Below are 24,036 nucleotides of genomic sequence, written 5' to 3' on the forward strand. Positions count from 1 at the left end.
TTCTAATCTCATAACGTTGTGGTCAGAAAAGATGCTTCATATGATTTCAGTTTCTTAAATTTACTGAGGCTTGGATTGTGACCAAAGATGTGATCTATCCTGGAGAATGTTCCATGCACACTTGAGAAGAAAGTGTAATCTGCTGTTTTTGGATGGAATGTCCTATAAATATCAATTAAATGTATCCGGTCTATTGTGTCATTTAAAGCTTGTGTTTCCTTATTTATTTTCTGCCTGGATGATCTGTCCATTGTTGTAAATGAGGTGTTAAAGTCCTCCACTATTATTGTGTTACTGTTGATTTCCTCTTTTATAGCTGTTAGCAGTTGCCTTATGTATTGAGGTGCTCCTGTGTTGGGTGCATATATATTTATAATTGTTGTATCTTCTTCTTGGATTGATCCGTTGATCATTGTGTAGTGTCCTTCCTTGTCTCTTGTAACATTGTTTATTTTAATGTCTGTTTTGTCTGATATGAGTATTGCTACTCCAGCTTTCTTTTGATTTCCATGGAATCATGGAATATCTTTTTCCATCACCTTCTTGCAGTCTGTATGTGTCCCTAGGTCTGAAGTGGGTCTCTTGTAGACAGCATATATATGGATCTTGTTTTTGTATCCATTCAGCGAGCCTGTGTCTTTTGGTTGGAGCATTTAATCCATTCACATTTAAGGTAATTATTGATATGTATGTTCTTATTACCATATTTTAACTGTTTGGGGTTTATTTTTGTAGGTCGTTTTCTTTTGTGTTTTCCACTTAGAGAAGTTCCTTTACCATTTGTTGTAGAGCTGGTTTGGTGGTGCTGAATTCTCTCAGCTTTTGCTTGTCTGTAAAGCTTTTTATTTCTCCACTGAGTATGAATGAGATCCTTGCTGGGTATGGTAGTCTTGGTTGTAGGTTCTTCCCTTTCATCACTTTAAATATGTCATGCCATTCCCTTCTGGCTTGTAGAGTTTCTGCTGAGAAATCAGCTGTTAACCTTATGGGAGTTCCCTTGTGTCTTATTTGTCATTTTTCCCTTGTTGCTTTCTATAATTTTTCTTTGTCTTTAATTTTTGTCAGTTTGATTACTGTGTGTCTCAGCGTGTTTCTCCTTGGTTTATCTTGTGTGGGATTCTCTGCACTTCTTGGACTTGGGTGGCTATTTCCTTTCCCATGTTAGGGAAGTTTTCAACTATAATCTCTTCAAATATTTTCTCTAGTCCTTTCTCTCTCTCTTCTCCTTCTAGGACCCCTGTATGCAAATGTTGTGTTTAATGTTGTCCCAGATGTCTCTTAGGCTGTCTTCATTTCTTTTCATTCTTTTTTCTTTATTCAGTTATGCAGTGGTAAATTCCACCATTCTGTCTTCCAGGTCACTTATCCGTTCTTCTGCCTTAGTTATTCTGCTATCGATTCCTTCTAGTGTATTTTTCATTTCAGTTATTGCATTGTTCATCTCTGTTTGTTTGCTTTTTAATTCTTCTAGCTCTTTGTTAAACATTTCTTGCATCTTCTCGATCTTTGCCTCCATTCTTTTTCCGATGTCCTGGATCATCTTCACTATCATTATTCTGAATTCTTTTTCTGGAAGGTTGCCTGTCTCCACTTCATTTAGTTGTTTTTCTGGGGTTTTATCTTGTTCCTTCATCTGGTACATAGTCCTCTCCCTTTTCATCTTGTCTATCTCTCTGTGAATGTGGTTTTTGTTCCACTGGCTGCAGGATTGTAGTTCTTCTTGCTTCTGTGTCTGCCCTCTGGTGAATGAGGCTATCTATGAGGATAGTGAAAGTTTCTTGATAGGAGGGACTGGTGGTGGGTAGAGCTGGGTGTTGCTCTGGTGGGCAGAGCTCAGTAAAACCTTAATCTGCTTGTCTGCTGATGGATGGGGCTGGGTTCCCTCCCTTTTGGTTGTTTGGCCTGAGGCGACTCAACACTGGAGCATACCCAGGCTCTTTAGTGGGGCTTATGGCAGACTCTCGGGGAGCTCACGCTAAGGAATACTTCCCAGAATTTCTGCTGCCAGTGTCCTTATCCCTGCAGTGACTCACAGCCACCCCTGGCCTCTGCAGGAGACCCTCCAACACTAGCAGGTAGGTCTGGTTCAGTCTCCTATGGGGTCACTGCTCCTTTCTCTGGGTCCTGATGTGCCCACTACTTTGTGTGTGCACTCCAAGAGTGGAGTCTTGTTTCCCCCAGTCCTGTTGAAATCTTGCAATCAAATCCCGCTAGCCTTCAAAATCTCATTCTCTTGGAATTCCTTCTCCCATTGCCGGACCCCCAGGTTGGGAAGCCTGACGTGGGGCTCAGAACCTTCACTCCAGTGGTGGACTTCTGTGGTATAAGTGTTCTCCAGTTTGTGAGTCACCCACCCAGAAGTTATGGGATTTGCTTTTATTGTGATTGTGTCCCTCCTACTGTCTCATTGTGGCTTCTCCTTTGTCTTTGGATGTGGGGTATCTTTTTTGGTGACTTCCAGTGTCTTCCTGTGGATAATTGTTCAGCAGTTAGTTGTAATTCCGGTGCTCTCGCAAGAGGGATTGAGAGCACGTCTTTCTACTCTGCCATCTTAAACCAGTCTTCTTTTGTATATTTCTTTTTTTTTTTTGTGGTACGCGGGCCCCTCACTGTTGTGGCCTCTCCCATTGCGGAGCACAGGCTCCAGATGCACAGGCTCAGCAGCCATGGCTCATGGGCCTAGCCGCTCTGCGGCATGTGGTATCTTGCTGGACTGGGGCACGAACCCGTGTCCCCTGCATCGGCAGGCGGACTCTCAACCACTACACCACCAGGGAAGCCCTGTATATTTCTTGTTATGTTTATGCATAGGTATTTTGTGACTCTTCTTGGCATGCAAATAAGACTTTTTTTTTCTCCATTTCTTTTTTGGATTTTTTATTTATTAGTGTACAGTTGGGAATGCCATTGACTTTTTGCCTGTTGATTTTATTTTTTTTTAATTTTTAAAATATTTTATTTATATACTTATTTATTTGGTTTTGCCAGGTCATAGTTGCGGTAGGCGGGCTCCTAGTTATGGCTCGTTGGCTCCTTAGTTGTAGCTCGCTGGCTCCTTAGTTATGGCATGTAAACTCTTAGTTGTGGCATGCCTGTGGGTTCTAGTTCCCTGACCAGTGATCGAATCTGGGCCCCCTGCATTGGGAGCTCGGAGTCTTAACTACCGCGCCACCAGGGAAGTCCCTGCCCAGTTTTTTTTTTTTGCGGTACGTGGGCCTCTCACTGTTGCGGCCTCTCCAGTTGCAGAGCACAGGCTCTGGACATGCAGGCTCAGCGGCCATGGCTCACGGGCCTAGCCGCTCCGCGGCATGTGGGATCTTCCCAGACCAGGGCACAAACCCATGTGCCCTGCATTGGCAGGTGGACTCTCAACCACTGTGCCACCAGGGAAGCCCTGCCCATTGATTTTATATCTCAACATTTACTGAACCATTTTATTCTAATAGTTTTCAGTTAAATTTTCTATATCGTTTGTATTTTCAAATAGTGCTGGTTTGTCTTCATTTCTGTTACTTATACTTATTTCTGTTTTTCCTGTTTTAACTAATTAGCTAGTTAAATAGAAGTGGTAATAGAAGACATGCTTTTTTGTCTTGTTTTTGTCTCAGTGGGGTTCTTTTACGTTTGACCATTAGGTGTGATACTTGTTCTAGTTATTCTTCCTTCAAATCAATGTCTTTTGTCAAACTGAGGAAGTCAGTTATTCCTAGTATACTGAGTACCTTTTATTTATTTTTCACATCAGGAAATGGGTATTAAATTTTTGTCTAATGCTTTCTGATATCTATTGAGGTGATTTAGTTTTGTTTTTCTCCTTTAATCTGTTAGAGCAGTGTATTATTATATTAGAGTTTATGATGTGGAACCATCTTTGCATTGCCCAAATAAACCCAACTAGTTTATGATGTATTATTCACTGTGTTGATTTTGCTAGTATTTTATTTAATATTTTTTGCTTTTATGTTTACACATGAGACTGGCGATAATTATGCTTTTATTATCCTTGTCTTATTTAGTATTGGTGTATATAGACTATAGTAGAATAAGTTGTGAAGTATTTTACCTCTTTTATTGATTTGGAAGTGTTTATGTAAAATGAATCATTAGTTTACCTATAGGTTTTGTAGAAGTTCCCTGAAAAATCTGTGGTCCTGTTACTTCCTTTTTACATTCAATACTTTTCAATTGTGTTATAACTGTTAATCTATTCAAATTTTAAAATTCTTGGGCCAAATTTATCACTTATAACTTCTTATAAAAATATTCATTTTATTTAGATTTTCAAATTTGTTGATATGGTGTTTTACAGAAAATATTCTTATAAAATTTCTATTTTCCTCAAATCTTATAGTTGTGTCCACTTTTACTTCTTTTTTTAAATTTTATTTTTTTTATTTATTTTTTGGCTGTGTTGGGTCTTCATTGCTGTGCGTGGGCTTTCTCTAGTTGTGACGAGCTGTGGCTACTCTTCGTTGCTGTGCAAGGGCTTCTCACTGTGATGGCTTCTCTTGTTGCAGAGCACAGGCTCTAGGTGCACATGCTTCAGTAGTTGTGGCTCGTGGGCTCTAGAGCGCAGGCTCAGTAGTTGTGGTGCGTGGGCTTAGTTGTTCCGTGGCATGTGGGATCTTCCTGGACCAGGGCTTGAACCCATGTCCCCTACGTTGGCAGGCAGAGTCTTAACCACTGTGCCACCAGGGAAGCCCACTTTTACTTCTTTTATCATGTAGTTATGCCATTTCTTTTTCTTGCTAGAGATATTTAATTGTTTCAACTGTCTTTAAAAATAAAACAATTTTGGATTCTCCTTATTAAGTCCATTAGGTTTATGTTAATTTTAAATTAAAAATTTTTTTTACATATTTTTTGGATTTATTTCCCTTCTTTCTATTTCCTTGAGGTGTGTATTTTATCTGTTCACTTTCAATCTCATTTTCTTTTTTTCATATATATTTTTACTTTTTTTTAAATAGATCTTTATTGGAGTATAATTGCTTCATTTTCTAATCTAAACAATTAAGGCTCTTATTTACCCCCTGCATATGGCTATATTATACAGATTTCAAAATGTAGAACTATCATTGTTGCTTATTTTTAAATAATTTATAAATTCCATTGTATTTTCTCTTTAGCTCAAAAATTATTTTTAAAAATATTTAAAATATCTACAAGAGTTATATTGGGACATATCAAATATCCTTTTTCTTATTGTCCTAATTTTATTATATGGTGATCAGAGAATGTAGCCTGTATTATATCTGGTCTTTGAAATCTGCTGAGATTTTCTTGTGACCTAATGTTTTAAACATTGGAAAAAATGTGACACTCTGATAAGGTGAGATTCTGATACATCAAGCTTTCAAATTAAGTTATTCAAACCTTCCATATCTTTTTTCCCCCTTAATCCCTCGATTTCTGAGAGAAGTGTGTTAGAATCTCTGAAGTGCCTATAAATATGTCCATGTTTCTTGTACTTCTATTAGTATTTGCTGTATATTTTTCTGAGTCATTAGATTTGTGGCACATATCTCATTTTGCTTAAGTGAACCTTTTATTAATTTAAAATATCCCTTTATGTTCCAGCTAATGCTTTCCAATAACTTTGATTCTACTTTTGTCTAGGATTAACCTATGCTCTCTTTCTTTTAGTTAACTTCTTCTTACTATATGTTTTACCACTGCTTTACTAACAACAGTGTTACTTTGTTTTTGGTCTGCCTCATATAAGTGTTATAAAACTAGATTTCCTACTCAGTCTAAATGCATCTATCTTTTAATAGGAAATTTGTCTAATTCACATTTATAATGACATCTGATATGGTTGGAATTACACTGCCTTCTTATTTTATGTTTCATTTTTCTTTGCTTCCTTGGTTGTTATTTGTTTACACTTGTTTTTTATTTGTTTTATTTTGTTCTGCTTTATTTTTCCTTTCTCCCCTTTTGTCAGATTGGTTGAGATGTGATTTTTTTTCTCAAGGAGGAATATTCATTTATTTTCTATTCCATGTTTGAAAAATTATACATTCCATTCTGTTCTTTCAGTGGATTATCTTTACATCTTAAATAAACATATATAAACTTATATATAGTTTTCTTATTAAAGTTTACAGTTAATCAGTATCTATATCATCTCACAAAGAGGCCTTAGTATGCTCTTTTATTTCTCTTCCTTACCAGTTCCTTCTTTTAAAATTATTTTATATTAAATTTATTTACAAATTTTTACAATATTTTTATCACACCCTGCATAAGTAATTATTTAGACTAAATTATAAGATTAAGAAATTTTTTTTTTGCTTACCACAAAATCTTCCACACCGTATCTTCTTTATTGGTTAATTTACTGGATTATGTTCTCAAATAATTACAACAGAGTCTATTGGAGGTAAATTTATGGAAGCTTTATATCCATAAAAGTGCCTTTATTGAGGGGGATTGGTTCAAGATGGCAGAGTAGAAGGACGTGGGCTCAATCCCTCTTGTGAGAGCACCAGAATCACAACTAACTGTTGAACAGTCATTGACAGGAAGACACTGGAACTCACCAAAAAAGATACCCCACATCCAAAGACAAAGGAGAAGCCACAATGAGATGGTAGAAGGGGAACAATCACAATAAAATCAAATCCCATAACTGCTAGGTGGGGGACTCACAAACTGGAGAACAGTTATACCACACCAAGTCCACACAGTGGAGTGAAGGTTCTGAGCCCTACGTCAGGCTTCCCAACCTGGGGGTCCGGCAATGGGAGGAAGAATTCCCAGAGAATTAGACTTTGAAGGCTAGCGGGATTTGATTGCAAGACTTTGACAGGACTAGGGGAAACAGAGACTCCACCCTTGGAGGGCACACACAAAGTAGTGTGCCCACCAGGACCCAGGGGGAAGGAGCAGTGACCCTTAGGAGACTGAACCAGACCTACCTGCTAGTAGTGTAGGAGGGTCTCCTACCCGCTAGAGGCAGGGGGTGTCTGTGGCCCATGGCAGGGAGCAGGACACTGGCAGCAGAAGTTCTGGGAAGTGCTCCTTGGCGTGAGCCCTTCTGGAGTCCGCCAATAGCCCCACAAAAGAGCCCGTAGGCTCCAGTGCTGGGTTGCCTCAGGCCAAACAACCAACAGGGAGGGGACTCAGCCCCATCCATCAGCAGACAAGTGGATTAAAGTTTTACTGAGCTCTTCCCACCAGAGAAACACCCAGCTCTACTCACCACCAGTCCCTCCCATCAGGAAGCTTGCACAAGCCTCTTAGGTAGCCTCATTGACCAGAGGGCAGACAGCAGAAGCAAGAACTACAATCCTGCAGCCTGTGGAACGAAAACCACATTCACAAAAACATAGACAAAATGAAAAGGCAGAGGACTATGTACCAGATGAAGGAACAAGGTAAAACCCCAGAAAAACAGCTAAATAAAGGGAGATAGGCAACCTTCCAGAAAAAGAATTCAGAATAATGATAGTGGAGATGATCCAGGACCTCAGAAAAAGAATGGAGGCAAAGACTGAGAATATGCAAGAAATGTTTAGCAAACACCTAGAAGAATTAAAGAACAAATAAACAGAAATGAACAATTTAATAAGTGAAATGAAAAATACACTAGAAGGAATCAATAGGAGAATAACTGAGGCAGAAGAACGGACAAGTGACCTGGAAGACAGAATGGTGGAATTCACTGCCGCAGAACAGAATATAGAAAAAAGAATGAAAAGAAATGAAGACAGCCTAAGAGACCTCTGGGACAACATTAAGTGCACTAACATTCCCATTACAGGGGTCCCAGGAGGAGAAGAGAGAGAGAAAGGACCCAAGAAAATATTTGAAGAGATTATAGTTGAAAACTTCCCTAACATGGGAAAGGAAATAGCCATCCAAGTCCAGGAAGCGCAGAGAGTCTCAGGCAGGATAAACCCAAGGAGAAACACGCTGAGACACATAGTAATCAAATTGACAAAAATTAAAGACAAAATTTATTAAAAGCAACAAGGGAAAAATGACAAATAACATAGAAGGGAATTCCCATAAGGTTAACAGCTGATTTCTCAGCAGAAACTCTACATGCCAGAAGGGAGTAGCATGATATATTTAAAGTGATGAAGGGGAAGATCCTACAACCAAGGTTAATCTACCTGACAAGGATCTCATTCAGATTCGATGGAGAAATCAAAAGCTTTACAGACAAGCAAACGCTAAGAGGATTCAGCACCACCACCTCTACAACAAATGCTAACGGATCTTTTCTGAGTGGGAAACACAAGAGAAGAAGAGGACCTACAAAAACAAATGCAAAACAATTAAGAAAATGGTAATAGGTATATACAGATTGATAATTACCTTAAATGTTAATGGATTAAATGCTCCAACCAAAAGACACAGGCTCGCTAAATGGATACAAAAGCAAGACCCATATATATGCTGTCTACAAGAGACCCACTTCACACCTAGGGACACTTACAGACTGAAATTTAGTGGATGGAAAAAGATACTCGATGCAAATGGAAATCCAAAGAAAGCTGGAGTAGCAATACTCATATCAGACAAAATAGAACTTAAAAAAAAGAATGTTACAAGAGACAAGGAAGGGATGCATACGTAATAATGTATGATGTATGTTGTATTACATACATCATTATGATTATATTATATGATCAATATATTATATGATCATATCATATGATCAATCTTATTATTGATCCCTACATAATGATCAAGGAATCAATCCAAGAAGAAGATACAACAATTATAAATATATATGCACCCAACATAGGAGCACTTCAATACATAAGGCAACTGCTAACAGCTATAAAAGAGGAAATTGACAGTAACACAGTAATAGTGGGGGACTTTTAACAACTCATTTACAACAATGGACAGATCATCCGGGCAGAAACTAAATAAGGAAACACAAGCTCTAAATGACACAATAGACCAGATAGATTTAATTGATATTTATAGGACATTCCATCTGAAAACAGCAGATTACATTTTCTTCTCAAGTGCACATGGAACAGTCTCCAGGAGAGACCACATCTTGGGTCACAAATCAAGCCTCCATAAATTTAAGAAAATTGAAATCATATCAAGCATCTTTTCCAACGACCATGCTATGAGATTAGATATCAATTACAGGGAAAAAACTGTAAAAACCACAAACACATGGAGGCTAAACAATATGGTACTAAATAACCAAGAGATAACTGAAGACATCAAAGAGGAAATTAAAAAATACCTAGAGACAAATGACAATGAAAACATGATGATCCAATACCTAGGGAATGCAGCAAAAGCAGTTCTAAGAGGATAGTATATAGCAATACCATCCTACCTCAAGAAACAAGAGAAATCTCAAATAAACAATCTAACCTTACATCTAAAGTAACCAGAGAAAGAAGAAGAAACAAGACCCAAAGTTAGTAGAACAGAAGAAATCATAAAGATCAGAGCAGAAATAAATGAAATAGAAACAAAACAATACCAAAGATCAGTAAAAATAAAACTGGTTCTTTGAAATGATAAACAAAATTTATAAACCTTTACCCAGACTCATCAAGAAGAAGAGGGAGAGGACTTAAATCAATAAAATTAGAAATGAAAAAGCAGAAGTTACAACAGACACTGCAAAATACAAAGCATCCTAAGAGACTACTACAAGCAACTTTATGCCAATAAAATGGACAATCTGGAAGAAATGGACCAAATTTTAGAAAGGTATAGCCTTCCAAGACTGTACCAGGAAGAAATAGAAAATATGAACAGACCAGTCACAAGTAGTGAAGTTGAAACTGTGATTAAAAATCTGCCAACAAACAGAAGTCCAGGACCAGATTGCTTCACAGGTGAATTCTATCAAACATTTAGAGAAGTGCTAACACCCATCTTTCTCAAACTCTTCCAGAAAATCACAGAGGAAGGAATACTCTCAAACTCATTCTACGAGGTGACCATCACCCTGATACCAAAACCAGACAAGGATACTACAAAAAAATAAATGTACAGACCAATATCACTGATGGATATAGATGCAAAAATCCTCAACAAAATACTAGCAAACAGAATCCAACAACACATTAAAAGGATCATACACCATGATCAATTGGGATTTATTACAGAGATGCAAGGATTCTTCAATATATGCAAATCAATCAATGTGATACACCATATTAACAAATTGAAGGAGAAGAACCATATGATCATCTCAATAGATGCAGAAATAGCTTTTGACAAAATTCAACACCGATTTACGATAAGAACTCTCCAGAACATGGGCACAGAGGGTACCTACCTCAACATAATAAAGGCCATATACGACAAATCCACAGCAAACATCATTCACAGTGGTGAAAAACGGAAAGCATTTCCTCTAAGATCAGGAACAAGACAAGGTTGCCCACTCTCACCACTATTATTCAGCAGAGACTAGGACTTTTGGAAGTCCTAGCCATGGCAGTCTGAGAAGAAAAAGAAATAAAAGGAACAGAAATTGGAAAAGAAGAAGTAAAGCTGTCACTGTTTGCAGATGACATGATACTATACATAGAGAATCCTAAAGATGCCACCAGAAAACTACTAGAGCTAATTAATGAATTTGGTAAAGTTGCAGGATACAAAATTAATGCACAGAAATCTCTTGCATTCCTTTACACTAATAATGAAAAATCTGAAAGAGAAATTAAGGAAACACTCCTGTTTACCACTGCAACAGTAAGAATAAAATACCTAGGAATAAACATACCTAGGGAGACATAAGACCTGTATAAAGAAAATTATAAGACACTGATAAAAGAAATCAAAGGTGACACAAACAGATGGAGAGATATACCATGTTCTTGAATTGGAAGAATCAGTATTGTGAAAATGACTGTACTACCCAAGGCAATCTACAGATTCAATGCAATCTCTATCAAATTACCAATGGCATTTTTTATAGAACTAGAACAAATAATCTTAAAATTTGTATAGGGACACAAAAGACCCTGAATAGCCAAAGCAATCTTGAGGGAAAGAAACGGAACTGGAGGAATCAGACTCTCTGACTTCAGAGTATACTACAAAGCTACAGTAATCAAGACAATATGGTACTGGCACAAAAACAGAAATATAGATCAATGGAACAGGATAGAAAGCCCAGAGATAAACCCACACACCTATGCTCAATTAATCTATGACAAAGGGAGTAAGGATATACAATGGAGAAAAGACAGTCTCTTCAATAAGTGGGGCTGGGAAAACTGGACAGCTAGATGTTAAAGAATGAATTTAGAACACTCTCTAACACCATGTACAAAAATAAACTCAAAATGGATTAAAGACCTAAATGTAAGAGTGGGCACTATAAAACTCTTAGAGGAAAACATACAAAGAACACTCTTTGACATAAGTCACAGCAAGATCTTTTTTGACCCACCTCCTAGAGTAATGGAAATAAAAAAAAAATGCAACCTAATGAAACTTAAAAGCTTTTGCACAGCAAAGAAAGTATAAACAAAATGAAAAGACAGCCCTTAGAATGGGAGAAAATATTTGCTAACAAATCAATGGGGAAAGAATTAATCTCCTCAATATATAAACAGCTCATGCAGCTCAATATTAAAAAAACAAACAACCCAATCAAAAAATGGCTGGAAGACCTAAATAGACATTTCTCCAAAGAAGACATACACATGGCCAAGAGGCACATGACAAGCTGCTCAACGTCACTAATCATTAGAGAAATGCAAATCAAAACTACAGTGAGGTATCACCTCACACCGGTTAGAATGGGCATCATCAGAAAATCTACAAACAACAAATGCTGGAGAGGGTGTGGAGAAAAGGGAACCCTCTTGTACAGTTAATGGGAATGTAAATTGATACAGTCACTATGGAGAACAGTATGGAGGTTCCTTAAAAAACTAAAAATAGAATTACCATATGATCCAGCAATCCCACTACTGGGCATATATCCAGAGAAAACCATAATTCAAAAAGACACATGCACCCCAATATTTATTGCAGTAGTCTTTACAATAGGCAGGACATGGAAGCAACCTAAATGCCCATCAACAGATGAATGGATAAGGAAGATGTGGTACATATATACAATGGAATATTACTCAGCCATAAAAAGGAACGAGATTGGGTCATCTGTAGAGATGTGGATGGACCTAGTGACTGTCATACAGAGTGAAGTAAGTCAGAAAGAAAAACAAATTTCGTATATTAACGCATATATGTGGAATCCAGAAAAATGGTAGTGATGAACTGTTTTGCAAGGCAGGAATAGAGACACAGATGTAGAGAAGAAACCAAGGGGGGAAAGTGGGGGCTGGTTGTGGGATGAATTGGGAGATTGGGATTGACATATATACACTAATATGTATAAAATAGGTAACTAATAAGAACCTGCTGTATAAAAAAAATAAAATAAAATTCAAAAAAACGTACCTTTATTTCCCCTTTGTACCTCAGTATTTAAATGGATAAAGGAATATTGGTTTAAAAATTGTTTTTCTCAGTACTTACTACTTGTTTGACTTCTTGAATCCATGTTGTTAGTGAGAAGTCTGATGAAGATGTAATTATTAAAATTTTGTAATGCTCATTTTTCCTGTGCATAGCTTTTAGGATTTTCTCTTACCTTTAATAATTCCTTAATGTGGGTCTTGGCTTTCTCTAATTCTTCATACTCAGCAGTTGGAGGACTCTTGTAACTTATTACTTTCATATGGGCTCTGCCTTCAAATAGATCCAGATCCAACCACTTATCATCTCCTCTGCTGCTATGTTCCTGGTCCAGGCTACCCTCATATCTCACCTGGATTATTGCAGAAGTCCTCCCACTGGTCGACTGGTCTTCCTGCGTCCACCCTTGGCCCTGTAAAAACTATTCTACCCTTGCTCCTCTGTAGCAGCCAGAGTAGTCTTTTAAACAGTCTCTGTATAGAATTCTCCAGTGACTTCCCATTTCACGCAGAGAAAAAAGTCAATGTCTGTACAGTGTTCTGCAGCATCCTGCATATTAGTCACCTATATTTCTCTGATCTTCTTTCCCCTTTTTCTCATTCCTCTCTACGCACCCAAGCATCCTTACTATTCTTCCTTGGATTTCAGCAGGACACTAGTATGTGTTCTAAGTCTACCAACTTGATTCTAGCTATGTCTTTGATTTTTAAAAAAAGATTCCTTTATATGATGTCATGGTCTGTCAGCAGAGACATTAGGGTTAATTGAATGAATGGGCAGCATTTGCAGTCTAATGCCATATCATATATTCTTTGTAAAGTCCATACAGAATTAGAAAATATGGGCACCATATCCTTGAATCCTGTTCTGTGGATGGAGTTGAAGGAGCCAGAACCTCAGGCTTACAGGCTGTGGATGGAGGCTGCCTGAGCCCGTCCACTAATTCCCACCACTCTGCAGCAGTGCTGTGCATCCAGCCACTCAGCCTTGGAGGCAGTAGGTACATTATAAAAAGCATGAACTTTGTAGTCACTTAGAACTGGTCTCAAATTCTGGTTCTTCCACTGAGAAACGGACTATAGATAGATTCATTTTACATTCACTCATTCAGTGGATATTTATTGAGTGTAAGTATCAGGCCTTGCTTTAGGATCTGGGGATATATCAGGGAAGAAAACAAATATCTCTGCCCCCAAGTGGCTTGAATTCTGTTGAGAGAGCTTTCATTCTAATGATAAGTTATTTGTGGTCTCTGAACTTCAGTGTTCTCATCTACAGGATGAGGCTATTGCATCATCTACTTAATACGAATACTGTAGAAATAGAAGAGGCACAGTACTGGGCATGTGGAAGTTCTCAGTGCATTTTAATTCTGTCCATTCTTCTTCTCCCATAGCACTTCTTTCTAGCACTTACTATAATGCTCTGTAAACTAACTCAGTGCCTGGTACATAGCAAGTAACAGATGAATTAAGGTAAACCGAATTGAATGTCAATGTCTAGGTAATTTTCTAAGGATATTGCAGATACTTTCATTGGAAGGTGCTGGCACTTTCCGTAGTGGGTTCTACTGTCCTCCATCCCTGAAGATCACTGGGGACCTTTATTAGGATGAGAGGGGGAGTTTTAGGAAATTTTGTAAAGTGCTTCTGTTACCTTTGAAATCTTTTTTGACTTCCAAACTGTGAAGGCTTGATCACTCCTATAACATTTTTCCTGATTCCCTTTTGGGGGGCCAGGATCATATGACCATTTCACTTGGTCTGTTATGTATGCAATTTCCTTTTGCCCATGTTGTTTTCAATTACTTAATATCTTCTTAACATATTCAACTTTATGAAAAAATGGAAGAAACCACGGACTCTAGTAAAAAAAAAAAAAGGCATGTCATGGAATTGGCTGTTATCAAAAGGGCCTTTCTTGCCCCTGGAATCCATCATGGCTCAGGATCTCAGGCAACTAGAGGAATCCATCCAAAAGTAATGATATAATACGGAGTAATGGAGTTGAAATTTTGTGCTAAGTAATGTTTTGAAATTAGGTGTCATGTTGCCAGTGTGTTTCTAAATTGACAGTCATTGGGCAGCATTCCATAATGTCTCTAGTTTATGTCTTAACTGAGCTGGCTAGGAACACATCAAAAGTCACAGCTTCAGCTTGTTATAATGTAGTGCTTGCCATACTATGGTTATGGCAGAAACACTTTCATTACTTTGCGCAGCTTATAACTTTTCTTTTAAATTGCCTCTTCGAGTTGACATTTCTCTTAGGTATAATCTACCCTGAGATTAAATTTGGTTAGGCCCTTTATAGTTCAGAACTTAAACTAGTTAAAAATCTTTACGCACTTCTTTATATTCAAGATAATATAGGCCTTGTTAATTTCAACTTCAAGACCTCTTCAGAGATTTTATAGGGATTTTAGCAATAAATTTAGAAAATTATAAACCAGTTTTGGTTATAGTATACAGTATTTTCATGAATAGAAATATGACACTTCAGAGATACTCCAAAAGGGATCTAATTTAGTCTGGTGCCCAGATTTTAGAGTTGTTTTCTCAACTATGGAAGGTAGCTCAGTGGTTGGACTGGATGGGAGTCTGTTGTCTGTGTACCCAGTGTAGATAAATATGGAGGGTGTCCTAGGTCCAAACACCTTCAAGCGATTGTTCTGCTCCCTTCTTTCAGGAAAACTGCTTTACATACTACCCTGTCCAGTAGGTCTACTAGGCAATGGTTCTTAAAACTGGTAGAGTTAAAGAAACACCTGGATAGTTTAAAAAAAATTCACATTCTCAGACTCCAGCCACAGAGAATCTGAATTGGTAGGTAAAGGAGATTTGACCTTGGTCATGAGACCCCTCTTTCTGGACCCTCTCCTACCCTTAACATAGTTTGGTGGTCCCAACACACCAATCCACCCATGATATGCCACATATGGAGCAACAGCAGGAGGACAGGGTGATTAGTCTGGGAGAAGAGAGAGGCCACACAGAGGCCACAGCCACAGCTGGAGGCTAAATTTGAGACTTTTTGAGAATACCCATCGCTGAGTAGGGGACAAGCACATAGATTACCCCAGCTCCTCTATCATATTCCACAGACTATAAAGCCAGTTTCTGCCTGAAAATTTTCCCTTCTCAAGTCTGTCACATGACGGTGTGTGTGTGTGTGTGTGTGTGTGTGTGTGTGTGTGTGTGTGTGTGTGTGTGTGTTAGGGAGCTTGCTCTCTTCTTTTCTCAGTTTATTATAGACAGTTAAATAGAAAGTAAGAGAGAAAGATGATACAGACAAAGAGAGAGAAATATGGATACTTCTGGAAAACTTTAGGTTGGAAAAGACATTTAGGAGGAAACAAGAGACGAACACCTCTTGGAGAAGATCTATGAAGCAGCTCCTGCATGATGGAGAGTAACACTATATTTTTTCTTAGATCTTCTGAAGATACCATGATGACAGAGTACATTTGTATCTCAGTTTCCCCAGTGGGTGGCTTTATTTGTAAACACTGGTAACATCATCACTGAAGATGATCAGTCATTAAAAAGTCTTGTATAGGGAACCCTCTGTTGTTTGTTTTAAATTAAGCCAAGGAAGTCCTGAATAATTATCATTTATTCAACAAATGTTTATTGGTGAGGATGCTAGCCTCATGGAGGGTACAGCCTGATGGAGATACAAGTAAGTAAACAGTCAACGACACCACAAAGCGGCAAGTGCTGTGGAGGGGGCCACAGAAAAAGGAGGGGAGCACCGGAGAGTGACTCACCCAATCTTGGGGAGTGAGGGAAGGCTTTGAGAGGAAGTGCGATCTGAAGCGTGAAGAGCAGCTCACTGAAAATGGCCACAGAATTGAATGTGTCAAGGCTTGGGGGTAAGAAAGCATGACCCCATATCTGGAGAACTGAAGTGGTCCTAAATGGCTAGACTGAAACTGGCAGGAGACGAGGCTGGAGAGTTAAGTGGGGTCCAGATCATGAAGGACCTTATGTATCACATAAAGACGTTTGAAAGTGACATTGGGAAGCCTGTTTCATATACAGATGTCATATTTAGCCTTCTTTGTCTTTCTATCACTGACATGATAATAGCATAAGAAGTATTGCTGTTCTCTTTGTCACAAGTAAATAGGAACTTTCAAAAGTAGGTGTGTGGGGGCTTCCCTGGTGGCGCAGTGGTTGAGAGTCCACCTGCCGATGCAGGGGACACGGGTTCGTGCCCCGGTCCAGGAGGATCCCACATGCCGTGGAGCAGCTGCGCCATGAGCCGTGGCCGCTGAGCCTGTGTGTCCGGTGCCTGTGCTCCGCAACGGGAGAGGCCACAGCAGTGAGAGCCCCGCGTATCGCAAAAAAAAAAAAAAAAAAAAAAGTAGGTGTGTGTGTAGAAAAGGGTTAATGCTAGAAGTCTTGCTTGCAAGATTGGCCCTTGGCTGGTAAACAGTTCCCCTCACTGATATAAAACTTTCTGTAACAGGTGAAGGTGGCTCACTGTGTCCAGACTGTGCAAATAACATGATATATGCTGAAAATCTACTTTTTTTTCTGGGACTCTGGAATTTTTATACATGCTAGGCAGAGGGTGTTTATATGACCAGCCCCAGTAAAAAGACAAAAACAAAAACAGAAGCAAAGAACAAACAATGATGAAAAAGCCTTGAGGGCCCAGAGTCGCTAATGGGCTTCCTGAGGCAGAAGCATCACACATACGTTGCTACGTTTTCATAGCTGGGGAAAGAGTATTCTCTCTGTGACCCTTCATGAGGGGGAGAACACAGGAAAGCCACACGAGGATTCCTCCAGACATCACCTCTCTTTTCCATAGGAGCCATTGTATATCCTTACTTCGTCACCGTGATAAAGCTTAGCCATGAATACAATTACATGCTAAGTCCCGTGAGACCTTCTAGCGCATCTTCCTCACGTAGGGGAGGTCTTGAGGATCCCCAGCAAACATGCTATGAATATTTACCTATAAATATTAATGGAATGAGTAAAGAAGTGACCTGTTAAGAAGTAGACATATTAGTGTCCTTATTTTATATTTGTATAATATTTTTTTAACCAAAACTTGTCTAACCCAGTTGGATCTCTCACCAGATTTCTCAAATTCTCCAACTTGTCTCTGAATTACTTTTGACTTTTACCTTCAAATGACAAAGAAGTGTTAGCTTTGAGGAGAGTCAAAAGAAGGAGCTTCTAGCTGTAAGGGCAATTTCAAATCAGGAGATCCAGAAAGGATTTGAATAATGGCAGAAGTCCTCAGAATTTTTATAGTGTCCCAAGGTGACTTTTTTTTCTCTCTTAACAGGGGAGGACTTACTTGACTGTGCAGCTTCTGGTATACTAATAATTGACTACATTACTGTAGTCACGCAGATAGCCTTTCGTGTCACATTAAAGCTGCACTTGTATTTATGGAGTAATAGCCATGGACTAGATACCTTTACGTAATTTATATTGGGAAATTCTACTGAAGGCTTTCTTTTTAAACAACTAATAGAAATTCCTGACTTCATAATGAGCTTCAGATCCTGCTTGGAGGAACTTATAACCAACCAGGAAATCCTTGGACTGCCTATGGATTTCGTCTTCATTTTTGTAAATTCCTTGGAGCTCGGTTCTTTCTTACTGAGTAATTGCCAATAATGTGACCCCATTGAGCAGCCACCTCTCAACAGGCTTTATATTTCCTTTCCACCAACTTGTCTCCCTCTGGACTGAGGTAGGATTATAAAAATGATAGGTTTACTGCTCCCTGCTTTCTATTTGTGCCTTGTAGCCCTTCCCTTGTAGACTTTTCTAGCACCCAGGAGATGAAGAGCACTACTTCTTAAGCATGGCTGGGCCTGTTTTTGATCTTTATTTCTTGTCTAATTGGAGAGGATTTACAGTTCACAAGTAGACTTTAATATAGAAGGTCCCTGGAGTTGTTGTTATACAGCAACTCAGCGACTTCTCAACAATGTGCTGTTTTACAAGGGTAGTTTTCTTCATAGGCTATTTATGTTGTTTCTGCTCCCATTTTATTGCCTTTCCACCCTTTATTTTTCTCTTTTCTTTTTCACTTATCATGTTATCAGACTTCTCCCCTCAGCTGGCCATTAATACTTATTTTAACACTTAATTGCACTTACAGAGTGAAGTTTTATGTTTCTTGTTCATAATTTTTAAAGCAAATGAAACATTTTATTGTATTTCTCTGTTTGCAGTAACTTCATGGAAATGTATTTCATTCATGTGGGCCTAGATTCATTTTGTTATATTTGAGCAGGGGGATTGTTTTGTATATTTGAGGCGGTTTTGTCCTTCTGGGCTGATAGCTTTAATGAAAAGTATCTTTTCTATTGCTGATGTAAGTCTACTTTGAATTGGCTAGTTGCCAACCAGAGTTCAGTTCTAATCAATGTGTAGGTTATTCACGGAAGCCCTTGTGTTTAGGGGTGTGTGAGTGTTGCAGGATTTGCTGGTATTTGTTGTGTCATTAGGTTTAGAAAAAAGTTCCTGAAGCTGCTAGTAGTAACCATTATGACTTGGTAGTCTTATTTTTTCTTCTCAAATAATGTCATTATTACATTGTCTACAGTATGGCCTTTGATATTTTCTTTTCTAGTTTTCCAGAGAGACGGTCATTCAGAGCCTATACATCTGTTCTGTATTTTGACCCTTGGATGAGAATATTCATTCAGGCCAAAAGAGTTAAAACAAAATACCTATGTTATTGCCTCTACAGACCCAGGTAACTCACCTTTGTTCAATTATCTTCATAGAGTTTTCATTTGTAAAATACCTCCCACCCCAATTGTTAAAGTGATTTGATAGTAAGATTTTTATAATTTGATAGTAAGATTTTTACAATTGCAAATAAAATTCAAACTGCATTCTGGAAGGTTTGCTGAAGAGTAATTATATGAAACAAATATTTGGCCATAATAGTAACATACTGGAGTGAACACTGCAGTTAGATGGTCCCCCCAAGTAGGAATATGTTATTTACTTCAGTGACTCCTAGGTGCTTTGATTGTAATGGGTTCTATTAAAAAAATCTGTTCACTTATATTTTCTTTTTACTCAAATATATTTGAACTATTAACATATATGTGTATGTATATTTTATATAGAGAATGCACATATGTACATCTGGTTCACTTATATTTTAATTACCATTTATATTTTAGCATAAGCTTTTTTTAAGCTTACATTTGCCTATGATATAACTTATCTTGCACAACTATGCATGCTATGAGAACAGTTTTTTTTTTCTTGGTGTGTGGTGTGTGGGTGGTCATTTATTTTCTAAACATTTATCAAAACCTGTTAGTCTGAGATTGTGCTAGAAAGATAAGATTAGTTCTAGTTTTCAGGAGTTTACTATCTACTGGGAGGAATATTTAATGCTTGTACATTGTCTATATGTACGCCTTTTGATATACATTGTTATTTAATTTTGGAGTGACCCTGTGGGTTATGTTTTATCATCATTTAGAAATAAATAAATGTCAGAACTAGATAAGAACTCAAATCTTCTGGCTCCGAATTCTGTACCAATTCAAATTCCATGCTCTTTCCCCTATACCACACTAATTCTTTATAACAGACCCACATTTGTTATATTGTCTTATTTCCATGAATAAGTAGTTGCTGTTCTGGGGCCTTGCAATCACTCATATTGATATTAACATGAAAAATTGTGGATCTCTGAATTGAATGCCCTGACCACACACGAATGGATTCCTCAAAAGCTTTACTTTTGATTTCTGATTCTACTGCAGGTCATATTTTGAAAAATGAAGTACACCAAGCCTGAGACTTACTGTATAAATCTGTTTGTTCCTTAATTCATATCAAAGTGATACTTCCTTTTCATCAGTCTCATTCTTCTGGGAAGCACCAAGGGTCTCCTGGATCAATCAATATAGCTCATCTTTTCAAATTAAATTATTCCTCTCTTAGTGAGTTTGGATAAAAAATGGTTTAAGCCAGTGGAAAATGTGGATTTATCCGTATATTCTGAGGGAATTTTATTAAATTGAATTTCGTCTACCTAAATTACTTATATCAAGTGATGGCTGTTTCCTACCCTAGTATATTTTTTAATGCACCTTTCAGTGTAATATTCTTAGATATATCTTACCAGGAAGTAGATATAATATAAATATTTATTCCTTCAAAGATACTTAAGGAGGCTCTGGTACTTACACGGGGCTCTGATAAACTGTTAAGTCTGATATGTTTTGGGATCTACAGTATAGCCAGGTTTAATTTTTCATGGCTTTATCCCTTAGGCTTAACTTTCTCTCCATTTGACTTATTTACTTGCATATTGTTTTCCTCACAGCTTCTCTGGTGGCAAAAGTTTTGTGTAAGAAGTACGTGGCGTTCTCTGCATGTTATTTCACCCCTAGTGGGGTGACCCTTACTTTATTTCTTCCTTAAAAGGCACTCTAGCTCTAATGGCTGTATGGAAACAAATTAAAAGCTGGGAATGACCCTATAGGACCAGAGTAGAAGCATGTAAAATGTATTAAAAATGATTAAATACTCTGTCCACTTGACCATCCAGCCTCCAATAAACTTCTAGACATGAACCCTGAAGTATTATTCATAAGAATACATACCTATACTTTATGGTCAGTCATTTCTCTATATTTTCGTAGCAAACAGAAAGAAGAAGATTGCATTTTAATTGTGTGGATGGACTTACAGTTGCTGTAGTTCCTTTACCCCAATGTCTCTAACAAGTTCAGAAGGTGCTGGGGGGAATTTTTGGTGTCATGTCATTGGTTTCCTCCCTTAATCATATTCTCTTCAGTGTTTTTATCAATAGCTTGGGTAAAAAACAGGCATGTTTGAATTCATAATAGAACTAGAAGGAGTATCTTATATCAGGCATAATGCGAACAAGATGTGAGAGAGTTGAAATACGAAAGATAAATGTAGTATAAATAACCTACAGTCCCGAATTTAGATTTAAAAAATCTATTGTGTTAATATCCTAGACTTGGACAGTGATTTACATGAAAAAAAATAGATGTTTTCATTGACCACAAGCTTAATCTAAGCTGATAGTGTGACAGGGTTGCTGAAAATATTTATGGAACTTAGCTAGCAGCACAAGATGGTAGCCATCCGTTCTCCCCCCGCCCCGCCGCGGGTGCCAGCGGCTCGGGCGGCGGGAGCAGCGGCAGCGGCCAGGCAGCCCAGCTTCGCGAAGGCTCTGCGCCCGCAGGCACCCGGTCCGCGCCCGCCCCGCCGCCACGATGCCCACGAGGAAGAAACCGGCTCCTGCAAAAGTAGAAACGAAGCCAAAAAAGGCGGCAGGAAAGGATAAATCTTCAGACAAAAAAGTGCAAACAGAAGGGAAAAGGGGAGCAAAGGGAAAACAGGCTGAAGTGGCTAACCAAGACACTAAGACAGACTCACCTGCAGAAAATGGAGAAGCTAAAAACGAGGAGAGCCCAGCTTCCGATGAAGCAGGAGGGAAAGAAGCCAAGTCTGATTAATATCACCCACCTGGTCCTATCAGGGGTCCCTGTCTCCCTCCTTGTACGATCCAGAGGAATATTTTTATCAACTATTTTGTAAATGCAGGTTTTTTAGTAACTAGAAACATTTTTAAAAAGGAGGGAGTCCCACCTCATCCCATTTTTTAAGTGTAAACGCTCTTTTTTAAGAGCAGCGTTTGCTGGTTGTTTATTTTTTGGTAGAGTCAGAAAATAGTGGGATATTGAATATGGGAGGCTTTGATTGTCTTGGGTGTCAGCTTAACATTCCACAGATGGGGGGTAGCTTTTCTATCCTATAATACAAAGCACACTAAATGGCAGTTTGGAGACAGTTGTGCATTTAATGTCTTAAACGCTTTACATTACTTGTTTCCCATGTTGTTTTTGGTAGAATTGTTTCCTAAAGGAAACCACTCACCCCTTGATCTTGGCTCTCCTGGGCAGAATTTTGTGCACTTTGTAACATCTTTGGTAATGGTAGTCCAGTTCTTCTAGTAACTGTTAATGTGCTGTGGACGACTGACAATTTGAGTGTGTAGTGTAAATGATATTAAATTGTGAATTAGTTGGACTTACGATATAATAGCATATTAGTATTTGAAGGTATTGGTACTTGATATCCTGTGAAGGGAAATTTGCCTCCAAATTTTAAGCTGGAAAGTCACTGGAATAACTGTTCAGAAAAGAATCACAACTACATGATTTTTTAGATTTTTGGTACGTATATTGAGAATTGTGTACAAATTGAAATGTCTGTATACTGATCCTCAAAACAACCAATAAAATCTCAATTATAAAAGAAAAGAAAAGAAAAGAGCAAGATGGTAACACTACCAATAAACCATGTCCTGCTTATACCATGTCTGGAGGGTGATGTTCAGATGAGGATGCTTTAGGAGGGAAGGGACTTCCTAGCTCACAGTATAAATTAACTATCTGGTTATCTGGTAGGGGGTCATTGGTGGAATTGAGCATCATGCCGTGGCTGAGGGAATACACAGGGCCTGAGTGAAAACGTGAAAAGCTGCCATATGATGGTTGGAATTCTAGAGGGCAGAACTTGGATGGCTGGATAGAAGTGGAAGACAGAGCTAGCTCAGCATGAGAGTGTTAGGCTGTTTTTGCAAGGCAGAGACACACAGATTACCTTTTTCTATCAGTGTTTATTTATTTATTTAAATTTATTTATTTATTTATTGGCCGAGTGAGTTGGGTCTTCGTTGCTGCGCGAGGGCTTTCTCTAGTTGCAGCGAATGGGGGCTACTCTTCGTTGCGGTGCGTGGGCTTCTCATTGCGGTGGCTTCTCTTGTTGCAGAGCACGAGGTCTTAGGTCTTAGACTGTAACAGAAACAAGCTGCTGGCCTAATTAGGCCCACGAGCAGTATTTTGCCTATGCCTGGCATAGGCTCATTGGGCATATAGAGGTAGACTCTCTCCTCTGCCTGAACAGATGCCGCTTTTTATATGTCTTTAAATGTTTTGGCTTCAAGAGATGTTCTAGAATTCTCCATCTAACTCTCACTGCCTTTCTAAACATTGAAGTTATCAGAGAATGTTAAGCTCCTGAGTCTACATGGGTATCAGACAAAATTAGGGACTGAGAGAAGCAGTTTATCCAGTATCAGTGATGATCTGGGTAAGAGGGCTAGGTATATTAACCAGAAACTTTGATAATGGAGCAGTTACATAGAAAATTTTCTTTTTAAGAAAATTGTCCTATTTTACATGTATAAGTGAACATTTGTGTGGCCAGAGATTTTCTTATATCTCTCCTGAAGTTCCCTTACTAAAGCAAAATTGCCAAGTATTAAAAGGCAAGAAATTTTTCTCAGGCCTAAACTTTGCTGACTTACCAGCTGAATACAACTTACTTGATGACTTTTTCTTAATAATAACATATCTCTGGAGTATATAGTCTTCCTAAAGAACATTTTTGTATTATGAACTTTAAAATGATAATCTGACTTACGTCCTTTCTTGTTTCATTTCAGAAAGTATCTGTATGTCACATCTTCTTTTAAAGGAGCATTTAAAAATGAAGTTAAAAAGGCAGAAGAAGCAGTAAAGATAGGTATGTAATTACCTATGGCCTACATCGT

General features: G+C 38.2%; 1 protein-coding gene across 7 annotated transcripts in view; it reads left to right on the plus strand.

Annotated features, from left to right (window-relative positions):
• MORC1 (MORC family CW-type zinc finger 1) overlaps positions 1-24,036 on the plus strand; it is a 351,409-nt gene that overhangs the window by 217,227 nt on the left and 110,146 nt on the right. For all 7 annotated transcript variants that reach the window (XM_079922605.1, XM_079922604.1, XM_079922607.1 and 4 more), the window contains 2 exons: positions 19,045-19,170; positions 23,929-24,008. In XM_079922605.1, the coding sequence (XP_079778731.1) occupies positions 19,045-19,170; positions 23,929-24,008 (206 nt within the window). The remainder of the gene's footprint in view (positions 1-19,044; positions 19,171-23,928; positions 24,009-24,036) is intronic.

The sequence above is a fragment of the Stenella coeruleoalba genome, assembly GCF_951394435.1.
Source record: "Stenella coeruleoalba genome assembly, chromosome: 5".
Classification (NCBI taxonomy): Eukaryota; Metazoa; Chordata; class Mammalia; order Artiodactyla; family Delphinidae; genus Stenella; species Stenella coeruleoalba.